This window comes from Peromyscus leucopus, chromosome 1 (assembly GCF_004664715.2).
Source record: "Peromyscus leucopus breed LL Stock chromosome 1, UCI_PerLeu_2.1, whole genome shotgun sequence".
Classification (NCBI taxonomy): Eukaryota; Metazoa; Chordata; class Mammalia; order Rodentia; family Cricetidae; genus Peromyscus; species Peromyscus leucopus.
In genome coordinates, this window is record NC_051063.1 from 171,622,821 (window position 1) to 171,639,652 (window position 16,832).

At 52.7% G+C, this 16,832-nt stretch overlaps 1 protein-coding gene across 9 annotated transcripts; it reads right to left on the bottom strand.

Moving 5' to 3' along the window:
• Positions 1-5,777: 5,777 nt before the first annotated feature.
• Positions 5,778-15,698, bottom strand: Znf428 (zinc finger protein 428). Of its 9 annotated transcripts, none has more exons than XM_037201529.1 (4): positions 15,142-15,472; positions 12,969-13,110; positions 11,907-12,114; positions 5,778-6,413 (listed from the first exon to the last, which is right to left on the bottom strand). In XM_037201529.1, exons 3-4 carry the CDS (start codon positions 11,980-11,982, stop codon positions 5,917-5,919), a joined length of 573 nt encoding a protein of 190 aa, XP_037057424.1. In that variant the 5' UTR covers positions 11,983-12,114; positions 12,969-13,110; positions 15,142-15,472; the 3' UTR covers positions 5,778-5,916. The 9 variants fall into 9 exon arrangements, with proteins under 9 accessions (XP_037057424.1, XP_037057430.1, XP_028749686.1 ...); XM_037201535.1 differs by lacking the exons at positions 12,969-13,110; positions 15,142-15,472 and adding exons at positions 12,783-12,933; positions 14,728-15,087 and having other exon boundaries at positions 5,778-6,374; XM_028893853.2 differs by lacking the exons at positions 12,969-13,110; positions 15,142-15,472 and adding exons at positions 12,783-12,933; positions 14,728-15,085.
• Positions 15,699-16,832: the final 1,134 nt, after the last annotated feature.

The window sequence follows — 16,832 nt, forward strand, 5'->3', positions numbered from 1 at the left end:
GCTTTCATGTGTACCACATGCATGCCTGGTCCCTGCGGAGGCCAGTAGAGAGCATCAGATTCCCGGGGAGCAGGCTTACAGGCAGTTGTGAGCTATGATGTGGGTTCTGGAAACCAAACCTAGGACTTTGCAAAAGTACTCTTAAGCACTGAGCCATCTCCCCAGCCCTAAGTTGCACAGGCTGCCCTTAAACTTGGGGTCCCCCTGCTCCGCCTCTGGAGTAGCTGGCATCACAGACAGGCCTGTTTCACCAGGACCCACTCCTTTCCCCAAGTTTGAACTCTGAGCACTGCTACCTGCATCCAGTGGGCCTGGTCCTTCAGAATGCCCACCTTAGTTCCCAGGTCCTGACCAGCTACTGACCAAAATGGCAGCCACAGTGCTTTCCGCTGCCTGGAATGCAGTCTCTCGACAGGAGGGGCATGAAGGTATGGATCACTCCTGGGACACGCTGCCTCTTTCTCAGTTATCTCTGCACTGTGGTCACAGGTATATGCCCCAGTGGTCATTTGCCAGGATCCTAAGACTCAGTGTGACAATACTGAGTGGTGGATCCTTTAGAGACGTGGTTCTCAACCTGTGATGTGTGTGTACGTGTGTTTGTTCGAACGACCCTTTCACGGGTCACCTAAGACCTCAGAAAACACTGATGTTTAAGTTATGATTCATGACAGCAGCAGAACAAGAGTTAAGAAGTAACAGTGAGCATGTTATGGTTGGGGGTCACCCATTAGGAAGGGTGATGGCTAATCTCAACCGGACTGCATTGAGGAGAGCCTCGATCTGTAGAGTATTATAATATAGGTGTGTCTGTTCTAGAAAAGATTAAGGGGAAAGACCCACCCTGAACAAGAGCAGCAACACCATGCGGGCCCTGGGCCTGGATACAGCAATGCGCAGAACCAATAGCAGAAGTACGGCCTCTGCTCCCGACACCATGGAGCCAGGTGACCTTGGGCTTTCTCCACTCAGCTTTCTCCCCTTGAGGGGCTTCCTCAAACACACCTAACACGGGAGCACTGAAGCTGGTCGGACCCTTGGTCTTGAACTTCCCGGTCTCCAGAACTGTAATAAGTTTACATTCTTGCAAGGTGGTGGTGGTGCACGCCTTTAATACCAGAACTCGGGAGGCAGAGGCAGGCGGATCCCTGTGAGTTCACGGCCAGCCTGATCTATGGAGTGAGTTCCAGGACTGTTTCACAGAGAAACCCTGTCTCAAAAAACCTAAAGAAATAAATAAATAAATTTGCATTCTTTATTAAGTACCCAGCCTCAAGCATTTTGTTATGTCGGCGTAAATGGACCAAGATACCCTATTCCGTGCGCAGGAATTTGTTGCCAGTTTTTGGATACTCAGCTATTATCGGTTCTGGGAAGAGTGGGTTTTAAGACACTTTGAGGCTGGAGAGATGGCTCAGCAGTTAAAAGCACTGGCTGCTCTTCCAGAGGAATCAAGTTCGACTCCCAGAACCCAATGGCAGCTCTCAACTGTAACTCCAGTTCCAGGGAATCTGACACAGATATACATGCAGACAAGACACCGATGCACATAAAATTTAAAAAGTAAATAAATTGGGGCTGGAGAGATGGTTCAGAGGTTAAGAGCACTGACTGCTCTTCCAGAGGTCCTGAGTTCAATTCCCAGCAACCACATGGTAGCTCACAACCATCTGTAATGAGATCTGGCGCCCTCTTCTGACCTGCAGGTATACATGCAGGCAGAACACTGTATATATAATAAATAAATCCTTAAACAAACAAACAAACAAACAAACAAACACACTGGTCTGTGAACCTTCAACAGGCTATCAAAAACGCAACAGCTCAGCAGGTAAAGTGCTTGACAAACCTGATCTGAGTCTGACTCCTGGAATACAGTGGGAGAGAAAACCGACTCCTTCAAGTTGTCTAGACACATACTTTCCAAAGATTTTCAGTCTTGTGCATCATGTGTGTGTGGACTAGTGAGCCCAGAAGAGGGCATCAGACCCCGAACCGGAGTTGACAGGCAATCGTGAACCATTCTCACAGACAGAATCCCATTCATGAGGGCAGACTCCATCTCTGCAGACAATACATTTAAAATGCAAAGCTCCTTTGCTGAGGCTGAAGCGTCCAGGTGACAAGGGGGAGCAGAAGGCCTCATCTATGGGAGGTGACCTCTGGCAATCTACTGACCATGAGACTGGGCTTGGTAGTCCAGATCTCCATTTCTTCTTTCTTTTTTTTTGAGACAGGGTTTCTTTGTGTAGCCCTGGCTGTTCTGTAACTCGCTCTGTAGACCAGCCTGGCCTCGAACTCACAGAGATCCGCCTGCCTTTGCCTCCCAAGTGCTGGGATTAAAGGAGTGTACTAGAGATCTCCGTTTTCTTTTTTTTCTTTTAAATTTATTTATTATGTATACAGTGTTATGCCTGCATATGTCCCTGCACTCCAGAAGAGGGCACCAGATCTTACTATAATAGATAGTTGTGAGCCACCATGTGGTTGCTGGGACTTGAACCCAGGTCCTCTGGGAGAGCAGCCAGTGCTCTTAACCTCTGAGCCATCTCTCTAGCCTGAGCTCTCCATTTTCAAGAGAAGCCAGAAAGCTGTCTGTGGTATTACTCACCTTTCACAGGGCTGGTGTGGAGAGGGCCGGCAGTTCTTGCAGACCAGACCCGCCCTGTGGGGCACCACTTCTGACTCAGTGGTCAGAATACAAGCTCTTCTTCCTGGCAGTGGACTTCCCCCACTCAACCTCTATACCCGTTGTGGCGGTTGTAAAATGTTCCCGAAGGGGCTGGAGACATAGCTCAGTCAGGAGAGGTTGTCTAGCATGAGCTAAGTCCTGGGTTCGGTTCCCAGCACTGCATAAAGCTGGACTGGGGAGGGTGGGGAAGGACCTCACGCCTATGACCGCAGTACTCCGGATGTGAGATCAGAAACTCGAGGTGGCAACATAGTGTGTTCCAGGCTGGCCTGGGCCATGAGACCCTGTCTCGAAGCAACAAAAATAAAACAAACGCGTGTCTGTAGAAATCAGCCTGGTGGAGCTCAGTGGTCGAACACTTGCCCATCATGCACAGCGGCCCTGGGTTCATTTCCTGGTACTGAAGCTGCCTCGCCCTCTGCTCCTTTCAGCCCCCCACGTCACCAGGCCTCCTCCTGCCTGCTCCATTTCCCTCTCAAGCATCCCAAGAAGGCCCCTCCCTCAGCCTCCCTCAGCCCAGCCTGGAGCCTGAGCTTCCGGCCGTCTGCTCATTCGCACTGACCGGTTGTGCATTTGTCCCTGGAACACTCACCTTCCAACAGTCTGACTCTGTGGCCCAGGCTGGCCTTGAACTCCCGCCTCAGCTTCCAGAATGCTGGGATTACGGGAATGCGTCACTATGCCTGGTTCCACACTTTGCAGTCTCCCGTCCTGACACCACCCCCAGGGGTTGGGGCACAGCGGTCGGCAGTGCCTGCGCAGCACACGTGAGGCCTTGGGTCATCCCCAGAACCTCACGGACTAAGAGACGAAGGCAGGAAAACGCTACAGCACTGTTTGAGGCCAGCCTGGACACACAGAACCTTGTCTCAAAAAAACAAAAAGTCACCCTCCGCTTCTGCCCACCCAGCCTACCACTGCACTCCCAGCTCCTGGGCCAGCGCGGGCCGCTTCAGAGGCTCTCCTGAGTCGGCTGAGCGAGCCCAGCACCCCCTCTGTGAGCACGGACTTCATGACGCCATTCTGGTAACTCGGGTCCTGTTCCTAGAGGCTCCTAGCTGCCAGGCGTCTATGCGCTAATGTGTGAGGTGCCTCAGAGCAGGGCCTGGCAACGGCAAACGCGTGGAGAACGGTGCTGTCATGATAACCAGACTTCTATTTTGAAAGCGGTTTTGGTGCCAGGCCTCTCCCAATTAGTATTTCTGATCTTTTTTTTAAGCAATTTTTTATTTATTATGTACAGTGTTCCACCTGCATGTATGTCTGCACACCAGAAGAGGGCACCAGATGGTTGTGAGCTATCATGCAGTTGCTGGGAATTGAACCTGGGTCCTCTGGAAGAGCAGCCAACGCTCTTAACCTCTGAACCATCTCTGCAGCCCTATTTCCTATCTCAAAGCAGGGGCCTGGTCTCTCATTTCTTGTCTTTCTTGGTGTGTGTGTGTGTGTTTGTGTGTGTGTGTGTGTGTGTGTGTGTGTGTGTGTGTGTGTACTGTTTTTTCAGACAGGGACATCACTCTCTAAGCCTGGGCTGGCCTTGAACTCTCTCAACAACTTGTCACACCTTCCAGAGTGCTTGGATTCCTAAATCACCATGCACAGCATCAGGACACTAAACCTCGGGGACCTGGTCTTAACCCCCAGCAGTCAGTCATTCTGGCCTTCCTTATTATCCCAGGTGGGCTCCTGCCTTGTCCAGCCTAGAAAAGAGTTCATTCTCATGCACAGCTGCCTCCTTCCCTGGCAGAATTATGAGATTTAAAATTACGAAATTAACGTGGTGTTTTAAATAGGTGGCCCCATGAGCTTTGAACGCTTAGTTGCCAGGGAGTGGCGCTATTTGAAAGGATTAGGAGGTGTGGCCTTCTTGGAGGAAGTGTGTCACTGGGGGTGGGCTTGAGGGTTCAGAGCCCAGTGTCTGTCTCTGCCTTCTGCCTCAGCATCAGTAGCTTCAACTACTTCTCCTGCACCGTGCCTGCCCAGTAACGGACTGAACCTCTGACACTCTAAGCCAGCGTCTAATCAAATGCTTCCTTTTGAGAGTTGCCTTGGTCATGGTGTCCCTTCCCAGCAGTCACTACGACCCTTTCCAGACAGTTTGCCCTTCTCTTGTCTTTCCTTCACAGCGCTCACCCCACCTAATATTGTGGCGTCTTTTTCACCGTATCTTCGTGTCAGCCCCACAGGGCCCACGTCAGCTTTGAGAGGACGAGGGTGTCACTTAATGTGCAGGGCTGGAGCCAGGGCTCACTGGTTAAGAGTGCTTGCTTCTCTTGTGGCGGATCCAAAGCTCAGTTTCCAGCAGCCAAGTCCAGTGGCTGGCTCACAACAGCCTGGACTCCAGGGAATGACACCCTCTTCTGGTCCCCTAGGGCACTATACACACGCAAATCTTATTTAATGGTGCATTTGCAACACTTAGCACACGGGAGGTACTCAAAACTACTGTTAAAGAGATTCCTGGAATCTGACTGCAGACAGACGAGGCCATCGGCGGCACTGCACATCAAGGAAGCCCGGGGAACTCGCTGTCACGTAGTCCTCTTGGTAGGAGGGAATCAGGGGTGTGATGATGACAGACTACTCATAGCCTTCATGGCCCCTGCAAGCTACAGCCTACTCGGAGGGGCGTGGCTATCTAGCCTTTCCCAGGCTTCTCTGCAGCTGGCTACAGCTCTGCAGATGACTTTCCAGCAGGGAAATTAGCCTAGGCACCTCTTGCTGACTCCCTGTCCTCTACCAATAAGCCAGGCAGGACACCCAGCATGGATCCAGGGGTAGCCTGAACCCCAGGACTCCTAGCTAAGTATGGTTGGTGGCTTTGTGCCTGTGATTCTGGCACTCAGTCTACGACAACAGAAGCACAAGTTCAAAGCCAGCAGAACCTTGTCTCAAGAGAAAAATGGAGCCAAACAAAAATGGCCGGGGATGTACCTTGCCTAACTCAAAGCCCCGGGTTCAATCTCCAGCACCACATAAAATCAGTCAAGGTGGTGCATGCCAGCAATCCCAGCACTCAGGAGGTGTTTCCAAAATAGAGATGCTGGTGTAGACCGCTCACTATGTTCAGCCCCACACATGCAGCTCGGCACACACGGAATCCGGCTTTTATTCTGCCCTTCACACATGACTGCTAAGACAACACAGATGGGTGGGAACCCAGCCCCACTCCAGCTTCCTCAGCCCCTGCTCCCACCCCCCTCACCAGTCCCTGGGGGCCCTGGCTAAACCTCACCCCGGGCATGCAGCATGAAGTGACCATGCAGCTCCCCGAGGTTGTCAAAGGAGTCCTCACACTCCGTACAGTGGTAGGTACCCCCCTCCTCCTCGTCTTCATCTCCATCCCGCCCTGCTGGCCGGCTCTCCCCAGTACGAGACGGCTCTTCCTCTTCCTCACCAGGAGCCCTGCCTTCAGGGGCTGGGGCTTCCTGGGTTGCTGTGGTCGGGCAGCAGAGTCGGCAGGGCGGGGCACCCGGCGGGGCCTCTGCCAGTGGTGACCGGCCACAGAGCTGGCAGGGCTGCGCAGGTGGACCAGCGGGCTGGGCTGCTCGGGGCGCCCGGCGGGACGGGCCTCCCCTGCCCCTACCTATGCGCTGCTTCACCTTATAGCCAGGGTCATATTCGGGGTCGTCAGTGGTCTCCTCTTCCTCCTCCTCCTCTTCCTCCTCCTCAGAGTCGGGCTCTGAAAGAGTGTATTCAGAGTCAGAAGAATGCTCCGGGCCTGTTGGGGCAGGTAGGAGAGACACGGCATCAGGGCTGTGTGTGTCCAGCTGCCCCCTTGAGCCCCACTCAAGCTCACTGTATGGGCAGGACAGCTTGGCACACAACACAGATGCAATGTATCTATCTATGTGTCTAGCAAATGAGTGTCTGGCAAGAATTGCATGTCATCTGTAAGACTGGTACTCAAGGAGGCTGAGGCAGGAGAATCACTGCAAGCTCCAGGACAGCTGGCTTAGAGAGAATGAGATACTGTCTCAAAATGAAGAATAGACAGATGGGCCATCAGCGGTGGGGTAGACAGCAAAGACAGTATGTGTGTACTCACCCAGCTCTTACAGCAACACCTGAGCCAATGTGGAAACTGAGGCATAGAGCAGGCATATGACTCACTCCCCTACAGACGTCACACAGTCTACCACAGAGAGCTAAATATGAAAATGGCCTGCACTGGACCATTCCAGGAAGATGAGCATCACAATATGTGGCTAAATAGTAAATTAAAATGCAGTAAATGAAAATAAGAAAATGTCTTTCCCCATTTGTATGTGTCTGTGCACGCGTGTACACACAGAGACTTGTGTGCTGCGGAACATTTGTTTAATGATGCAAAGATGTGTTGCGTTCCTTTGTGTTGCATGTGTTTAACTCTGTGGAGCTGTGTTACTGTGCCTGTCTAGAACACCTGATGGTCTAATGAAGAGCTGGACGGCTAATAGCAAGGCAGGAGAGGGACAGGCAGGGCTGGCAGGCAGAGGGAATAAACAGAAGGAGAAAAAAGAGAAGAGGGAGAACACCAAGGGCCAGCCATAGAGTAAGGAAAGAAAGACATAGAACAAAGGAAGGAAAAAAGCCCAGGGGCAAAATGTAGTTAAAGAAAAACGGGTTAGGGCAGGTGGTGGTGGCACACAACTTTAATCCCAGCACTTGGGAGGCAGAGGCAGGCTGATCTCTGTGAGTTCGAGGCCAGCCTGGGCTACAGAGTGAGATCCAGGACAGGCTCCAAAGCTACACAGAGAAACCCTGTCTCGAAAAACCAAAAAGAACAAGTCTCTGTGTACTTATTTGGGAGTTGGGTGGTGGACCCCTAAAGACTGAAACAACAATAACAAGAACCAAGTACACCTGTGCCGTGGAGAGGCCAGAAGTCAGCAACGGTGCTCTCCTTAGTCACTTGCCATCTTGTTTTTTCAGATGGTCTCTCACTGACCTCAGAGCTCACCACGTTGACTCATCTGATGGGCCAACCCCAAGACCCTCCTGTCTGTGCCTTCCACGGTGGTATCCCAGGTGCGGAGACAGTGCTGGGTTTTGACCTTGACGCTGAAGACCCAAACTCCTGCATTCATGCTTCCACGGCAAGCATTGTACCTACTAATCTATTCCCAGCCCATTTGATTTTGAGACAGGTTCTCATATAGCCTAGGGTTGGCCTTGAACTCCCGATCTTCCTGCCCCCACTTCCCAAAAACTGGGATTACAGGCCATACCTGGCTTTTCTTTTTTGTTGTTGTTTTTTTTTTTTTTTTTTTTGGTTTTTTCGAGACAGGGTTTCTCTGTGTAGCTTTGCGCCTTTCTTGGAGCTCACTTGGTAGCCCAGGCTGGCCTCGAACTCACAGAGATCCGCCTGGCTCTGCCTCCCGAGTGCTGGGATTAAAGGCGTGCGCCACCACCGCCCGGCTTTTTTGTTGTTTTTAGACGACAGAACACATGCATGTGCATATGTACATATGTATGTATGTATGTATGTACATGTTTCAAGATGGCCTTGAACTCATCATCTTGCCTCAGATATACAAGTCAATTAAGCAGAGACACATTACTATAATCTCAGGGCATAAAATACATATACATAAGTTTGGGTTTAAAAACATGATCAGAGACTGGCAAGACAGCTCAGTGGTAAGGGCACTTGCTGCTAAGCCTGACAACCTGCTTTGATTCCCAGGACAAGTAGAGGAAGAAAACTAACTCCTAATAGTTGTCCTGGGACCTCCATTCCTGGTACCAAGAAGGTATATCCACCCTCATTAAATCAATTAATAAAATGTAGCGAAAGCTCTGAAATGAGAAAAACGTGAAGTGAGCAGCTGGTTTGGGGCCATACGCATGCCGGGGTCTCCACGGCCAAGGGCTGGCAGTCCTCAAGATGCCTGCTGCTGCCCCACTGGGAAGGAAGGGCCTGCTGGAAGTACCCCACTGGACTGTGGCAACAACCTCCCTCTGCCCCTGCTTCCTCCTGCAGCTCCCGGGGATGGTGTTTCTACCCTCACTCACATCACCATGGTGGCAACAGATGCTCAGGGGGCCCCTCCGACCTCATCATCTGTCCTCACCAGTCACCATGGGCTCCTTGCTGTCTCAGCACCACAGGTGTGCTCCTACCCAAGGGCCTTTGCTTCCCTTTCTGCAGATCAAGCTCCAACCCTCTGTCTAGGAGCACACTGGTCACCCTATTTCATAGCAGCCCTGCCCAGCACCGCCTATACCCCTCACCCTGCCTTAATTTTCTCGTGCAGTCCAATCAGCTGCACACCAATTGTACTGATGTTTCTTCTTGTCCCCAAGGGAAGTAGTGGCTGTGTGGTGGCCCTGATGGCTAGGACACTCTGCATGCTGAGTATCTGTGGAATGGACACTGACCTTCTGTATGTTGTCCCCTCTGCTATGGATGCTCTGTCCTGCTCTCCCCTTGGTGAGCCACCCTAGACCTCCTCTTCCTAGGTAGCCAGTCATCTTTTCTACTGGCCTCTCACCGTCCCCTCTGAGCCGCAGGACTGTGTCCTCTGTGCACCCTCCCAGTCTCAGGACTGCTTCAATGTCCCTGCCCCATTCTGCTGCCCCTACCTTCAACAGATATCTGCTGTGGCATGGTCTTCCTGTATGCTGTGAATATGTGTTGCTACTATTGGTTAATAAGCTGATTTGGCCTATGGCAACCCAGGATACAGCCAGGCGGGAAATCCAAGAGAGATACAGGGAGAAGAGAGGCAGAGTCAGGGAGGCGCTGTGAGCTGCCAGGGAAGCAAGATGCAGCAGAACACAGGTAAAGCCACAAGACGTGGAGATACAAGGATGAAGAGAAATGGCTTAATTTAAGATGTCAGAGCTAGCTAGCAGTAAGCCTGAGCCACAGACCAAACAGCTTGTCATTAATATTAAGCCTCTGAGTGGTGATTTTTATAAAAAACAAAAAAATGGTTGATGCCCAGGCGGGACCGAGACACTTCGGTCTACAGATATTCCCTGAGGCCTAGGCGTCTCTCTGCACATCGTTCCACACTATGTCCACTTGGCCCTTCCTATTCAGGCTTCAGGACGCAGCACAGGCAACCCTCTATCACAGCCGCTACCCTGATGGTCCTGGTTATTGCTGCCCCCATCACTTTCTAGGGGCTGTGGCATTCTAGGCTTGATGTCCCTCGTCAGCCTGGGAACTCGTGGGGTTCCCACCTCAGTCTAGGAGAGGACAAGTGGGTCATAACTAACGGTGAGCCCAGGCTCTGAGCTCCCTCCTCCAGGCTCTTCCCTGTGAAGACCCTTCCAGCAACTCCAGCTCCTCTGTGAGGCCTAGCTCCATGTCACCTCCTCTATACAGCCTTCTTGCCACCCCCAACCCGGCAATAACATCACCAAGGCCTGAAGACTCAAGGCAGGCCCTTGGGAACCCAGCTACAATCTTTAGCCCTGCTGAGTCTGAGTGGATAGGACTCCATTTACTAAGAGGCTCCAGCCTTGTGCCAGGGCCCCACCTTCTCTCATCTCTGGCCTCACCCTCCGGGGTCCTCAGTGCCCACTATGACCTCACGAAGTTGCTTGTGATGAGCCACCCGGTTGTTGTCCTTGGCTACCAAACCTTGCATGTTTACCATGACTTCCAGCTCAAGCCCCTTCGCACGCGCCATGCATTCTCCATCCAAGAGATCCTCCAAGCCCGGCATGGCTCCGGCACCCACTGGGCCCTCCATGCCCACCACAGCTCCTGCAGCTCCAGCCTCCCTGAAGACCACCAAGGCGGCGGCGGTGTCCAACAGTCCCTCCGTGCATCCTAAGTCCCCTAACTTGGTCATGAGCCCCAACAGTCCGAAGTCTCCCAGATCGACAGGTACCAAGACAGCTCCTTCATCCCGGCCCAGCAGCAGGTCCCAAGGCCACAGCAAGATGAGGACGTCCAGCCAGGTGAGCACCGACACCAAGGCCAGGAAGGCCAGCAGGGGCAGGAAGGACGGCAAGGCTGGCATTGTAGGACGCCCTCAGCAGAAAGGCCCGCACAGCCGAGGGCGGACCCCAGGCAGGAGGGGAAGCCACAGCTCCAAGACGTCCCCGAGCAGATCAAGTACTCCTAGCAGGAAGAGAACCCACTCTGCCAAGCCAGGGGTGGCCAAGAAGGCCAGGACCCCCACTTCCCACCGCAAACAAAGCCAGGGCAAGAGTTACAGCCAACCCAGAACCAGTACCCAGGAAAGGAACGCTAGCCAGTCTAGAAACATGTGCCGGGAAAAAAGCCCCAAGCTACCAGGAACCTCAGACCCGAGGAGCAGCTCCAGACTCCCCATAGTCCCCAGTAGGGCCAAGAGCCACAGCCTAAGTAGGACAGCCTTAAAGAGCTCTAGCAAATCTCCTGTGGCATCCAGGAGAGCCAGGAGCTATAGCCAGGTGATGTCCCCCAGCAGGGAACACACTCACACCCTGACTGGTCTCAATGCCACGTCAGGAATGGCCAAGAGTCACAAGCGAGACAGCAGCCCCAGCAGGACCCAAAGCTTCAGCCGCTCTAGGACCCCCAGCAGGACCCGAAGCCACAGTCGCTCTAGGACCCCCAGGAGGTCAAGAAGTCGCAGTCACAAGAGGACCCAGAGCCGGGTGAGAAGTTACAGCTGGAAGAGAAACCGTGGTAGGGCAAGAAGTCGGACCCGGAGGGTCACGCCCACACACATGAGACGCAGCCAGTCCAGAGCCCACAGCCAGGAGGAAAGTCACAACCCGTGGAGAGCTCCAGGAAGACAGAGAAGCCAAGCGTGGCCCGGGACTTCCAGTGAGGAACAAAGCCGCAGCCGGTCCAGAAGTACCAGAGAGAAAGATCAGAGCCGACCAAGACCCGCCAGGAAGAAGGGGCACAGGCGGTCTAGGAAGCCTAGTGCTGGGAGCGGGCGCAGCCAGTCTAGAAACCCCAGCACAGACACAGCCCAAAGCCAGTCTCCAGTCTCCATCAAGAAGAGAGCACCGAGCAAGGAGAGCCGCCGTGGCCCATCGAGAACCACCATGGAGCAGAGCTCCCAAAGCCACTCTAGAGCCCACAACAAGGACCAAGAACACAAGCAAGCTGCAGCCCCCGAGAGCCGCCTAGGGAAGCCGTCTCCCACCAGGACCAGGAGTTCTAGTCAGAAGAGAGCCCACAGCAAGGGAAGGGGTCACTCCTCATCACGACTCCCCAAGGGAATCCGAGTCCAGGATGACAGCTTTGTCAACCCCAGGATTTCTAAGGCCACCTCACCTGGGGAAAGGTCTTCATCATCTTCCTCCAAGCTGGCGTAGCCTCCAGTCTCAGTGGGCTCACGGGTCTCTGTCATGGCCAGGGGAGGGGACAAGAGACAGGAGCAGAGCAGCAACTGGGCAGGGTCCCTCCCCGGCCAGCTCTCCCACGGTCACACCTCCAGCCACAAACTCTTCTAACACGGGATGTTGGCAGGTAGAGAGGGATGCTGGACATGGGGAAAGGAAAGGCCTGTGGTGACTCAATAAATTTTTACATAACACTTGTCCCCATTCCAAGACCCCTGTGTGCTCAGTGAGGTAACGATGACCCCCAGACTCTGCCTCCTGGAGGTCTCGACTTCTGTATCTTGTCAACAAGACTTTGTGGTTCTTATTCAGTAGGGTAGGGAGAGATGATACCCCTAGTCATTTAAAGGTGGGCACTGGCATGGGCACCAATCATAACTAAATGTAAAAGGAAAACACCTGTGCCAGGCATTAACTCTAGCTATTGGATGGTGGAGAGGTCTGGGGCTGAAGGAGGACACCTTGTTAACTATTAGGGACACAGAAAACTTGGTACAACTTTGACACTATGAAGTGTTTTGTTTTCATGAGACACGATCTCAAATATCCTAGGCTGACCTTGAATTTCTGATGCTCCTGGATCTACCTCCCAAATGCTGGAGATCAAACCTAGGGCTTCATATATGCTTGGCAAGAACACTACCAACTGAGTCACATCGCTACCCTTCAGTTTTTCCTTGCTTGAAATGGGGCCTCATGTATCCAGAAATTGGCCTCAAGTTCACTAAGTAGCCTCAGATGGATCTTCCTGCCAAGTGCCAGGATTACAGGTGCACCACCATGTCTGGTGTATCAAGTATTAACTTACATTAAGTTGTGGAAGTCAGCCTCGCCTAGGTCTGAACCTTTTCTGGCTATAGCTTCACAAGGGACCCAACTTCTCTCGTCTTGTTTCCTTCTCTGGAAAGCCTGCTTCCAGGCCTTGATTGGTACACTCATAACCACACAGAAACAGCTCCCTAGAGGCAGAAGAGGGAGTAAGTAAGGAACTTACAGAAAGGACCTGCAGGTGTCCCAAAGCACAAGATCACAGGTCACCTCACCAGACTGGTGGTTGAACAAGGATTCAAAGCCATGCTTTGAATATCAGTAAGCTCAGACACATGGCAGCCCACACCTGCAATCCAGCCCTTAGGCTGGCAGAAATAAGTTTAAGGTCATTGGCGACTACACAGAGTCTGGGCTTACATGAGACCCTATCTCCAAAAAACAGACTCATAGAACTTGTAGGTGTGTGGCAGACTACTGCCCCGCCCATCCCTAGCCACTCCAAACTTCTGGAGGGTGCATACAGGCCCTTTATAGCTGGAGGTGGAGGGGTCCTAGTTACATCCTGCAGTGGCCATCGGCAATTTTCTCCTTCCTCTTTGTGGGCCTTGGAGAACTAATTTTCACCTTGTAAAGCCCACATATAAACATCTTCTGTACATCTCCTCAGCCCTAATAATCCCTGTCTCTCCCAAAGCATACATTTCCTCCTCCTCCTCCTGAACTGTGAGAGGGCCAAGGTAGGACTAAAAACCACCATATCCTTACATTCTCCATAGACTCTTGCTATACAGCCCAGGCTGGCCTTGAACCTGCAATCCTACCAATCCAGGTGCAGGGATTATAGACATGCAACCACTCCACCTGGCTCAGCGTCACTGAAATATGACAAGCCTGTATGTTAGGCACTGGGACCCAATGGTAGAAAGCACACTATCTCTTCAAAGCATAGATGTCAAAGTCACTGCCAGGGAAATGAAGCTGAAGCAGGAAGAGTAGGGTGGCATCAATGGATGGGGACTTAAAAGACACCTGGATCAGGCCTTTTAAGGACAGAGAATCAGTAATTGGCAAGGAAGAGCTCTCATGATTATCCATCACATGCAGGGCCCCTCTAATTCCAGAATTCTACATTATGCCTGGAAAAACTGAAAACATTTGGTTCTAATTTTTAATATTAATATTAAATACTTAATATAGCCGGGCGGTGGAGGCGCACGCCTTTAATCCCAGCACTCGGGAGGCAGAGCCAGGCGGATATCTGTGAGTTCGAGGCCAGCCTGGTCTACCGAGCGAGATCCAGGACAGGCACCAAAACTACACAGAGAAACCCTGTCTCGAAGAAACCAAATAATAATAATAATAATAATAATAATAATAATAATAATGATAATAATTTAATACACATGTTCATGCAGTACCCAGGACTACGCAAACGCATTCTGTTTTGAGATCGGGTCTCACTATGTAGCCAGAACTGACCTAGAATTCCTGACCCTCCTGCCCCAGCCTCGGGTTGCTGAAGTTATAGGCATGTGACACACACCGGGCTTTAACTGTTACTCTACTGGCTACCACACCAGGGATCGTCAGGACTTTCCCTGGGGTTACCTGGGGACAACCATCCCTTTCCAAACCCACATTACACAAAGTTCCTTTCCAGAATGTTCTGGACATCAGGTGGAACCATCCCTCAGGACGGAAATCCTGTACGCAGCCAGACTGACTCCCAAGACGGTACGGGTACAAAAAAGAAAACATCCTCCGGACTACAGGTGAAAATCAGATGGGCGTGGTGGTGCACCCCTGCAAACTCAGCACTTGGCAGATTACACACTGTAGGTCATCCTGCACAACACTGTGGGTTCAAGGCCAGTCAGGGCTACCTGACACCGTCTCTCCCGCCTCCCACAAAGGCCAATACGGTGGCCCGGACCCCCACACCACGCTGAACCAACACGGTGTGAGTGGACACAATTAGGTACCTTGCCGCACAACGCTACGTTAGGGCAAGGGCTCGGACAAACCCGAATACCAAACAATGCCCGGTGACAACTTCCCACGATGCCTCCCTCGGGCCTTTAACGACCACCTTCTACAACGCCAAGCACCGAAACGCTCCTCGTCTCGCGGAAAGCGTGTGCGACAAAAGAAAAAAAAAAGAAAAAAAACAGGGACCCCTCTCCAGGAGCCCCAGGCCCGTAACACGCCCGGTCCACCGGCTCCCGCCACGCTGCGAGGCGAAGCTGCGGTAGGTTCCGAGCCGCGTGCTGCCAGCAGCACCGGAGCAGCACCGGACTCCCGGGCCGGTCACCCTGGCAGGCGGCCGCGGGCTCCCGGCATGCAGCGGGGCCGTACAGTCCCAGCATGCCCCGCGCACCCCAAGCACCGACACTCACCGACGCCGGCGGCCCCGGCTCGGGCTCGGCGGTGGCTGCGGCCCCAAGCCCGGGCACTGCGCCTGCGTCCAGGGAGCCCAGGCGGGCGAGCGGGCGAGCGAGCGGAGCTCAGGGCGCGTGCGCCGCCAGACGGACCATTCCTGGCCGTCGGTGGGAAGCGGGGCTCAGGGAATCGATCGCGCAGGCTGCGGAGCTCGCCACCGGCGAGGGTGTCGGTCTCTGCCGCCCAGGGGGCCCCGCTGGACTTGGTACAGTCCGCGGCTCGACCACCGGGAAGCTTCAGGAGCGGAGCGTGCGTGCGTGCGCGCTGCAGCGAACGCGCCTTATAAATAGGGGATGCCTTGGGGTGGGGGGCGGGGAGGGTGGGGTGGGCGCCTAAGTACTGGGCTTGGATCCCGGCTCCAACTCGGGTTGGAGGCTCTCTCATTTGCATAATCCTAGCGCGGGACAAAGGAAGGCCTCCCGCACTGGAGGATGTGATTTGCATATTCCCGGGAGAGGCTGTCCTTCCCAGCGCAGTGATTAGCATATGGATGGAAGGGGAGGGGGGCACCTGGGCAAAGCGCATGCGTATAGGGGCTGCCGACTTGAGCGAAGTGGGCTGGCCCCCTTTTCCTGAAACTACAGAAGGTCTAGGACCCGGTTTATGCCCCTGCCACCCAGGATAAGTCTTTATTGCTCTCCTGGGAATTAGGCCAGCACGTGGTTTCTGCGTTTCGAGAGATCTGGTACCCCACACACAATCAGTTTAAGGAAGACGAACCACATTTGTTTAGACTAATACCTAGAGCTGCTGACCTCGAAGAGGTGGAAAATAGGAGGCTGTGGGTGCCAGAAACGCCTGCTCCAGCCCAGGGTTCTGCAAGGGCTTCCAGGGCTTGATTTTTAAGCCAAGTCTGAACAGGGGCCAACTAGGAGTCTCTTGGCAGAGGGACTAGCTAATGCAAATGCCCAGAGGCAAAGGAGTATCTGCATTCTTAGAGGAAGAACAGGCAGCTTCGTTTGCTGGAACACAATCGGAGAGCAGAAAGTCTCCCATGGTGTTTGCTTCTTTTTCTTTTTCTTTCTTTCTTTCTTCCTTCCTTCCTTTCTTTCTCTTTCTTTCTTTCTTTCTTTCTTTCTTTCTTTCTTTCTTTCTTTCTTTCTTTCTTTCTTTCTTTCTTTTTCTTTTCTTTTTTTTAGGCAGACTCATGTAGCTCAGGCTAGCCTCTAACTCCCTGGGTCAAAGAGAATGACCTTGAACACTGCCTCTTGAGTGCAGGCATACGGCAGCAAGCCCAACTCCAGTAGGTGATTTTAAAGAGCTGTAACTTTATGTTGACTACACGTAGCCGTCACCACAACCCCCCCCACTGTGCTCAGAAGAACTGATTTTATCACTAGCGACCTGAAACGCTCCCATTAAACGGTAGAATACGAAGTTTTGCTTTGTTTTGTTTTTGAGACAGAGTCTCCTAGTGTAGCCCACGATGGCGTGGAACTCTCGCTCGCTCCAGGCAGGTTTTTCAGGCATTTCCACAGTTCTCCTGTGGGAAATGCAGGGATGACAGGGTTGCGTCACCACACCTGGCCTCTCGGTTAAAGCTCTGACCCTGATGCATTTTCTGAACCCACCCACCTTTTTATCAGGTCCAGATCCCCAGCACTTCAAACACAGTCATCTTTTTACTGTCTGGGGCTTTGATCTTGCT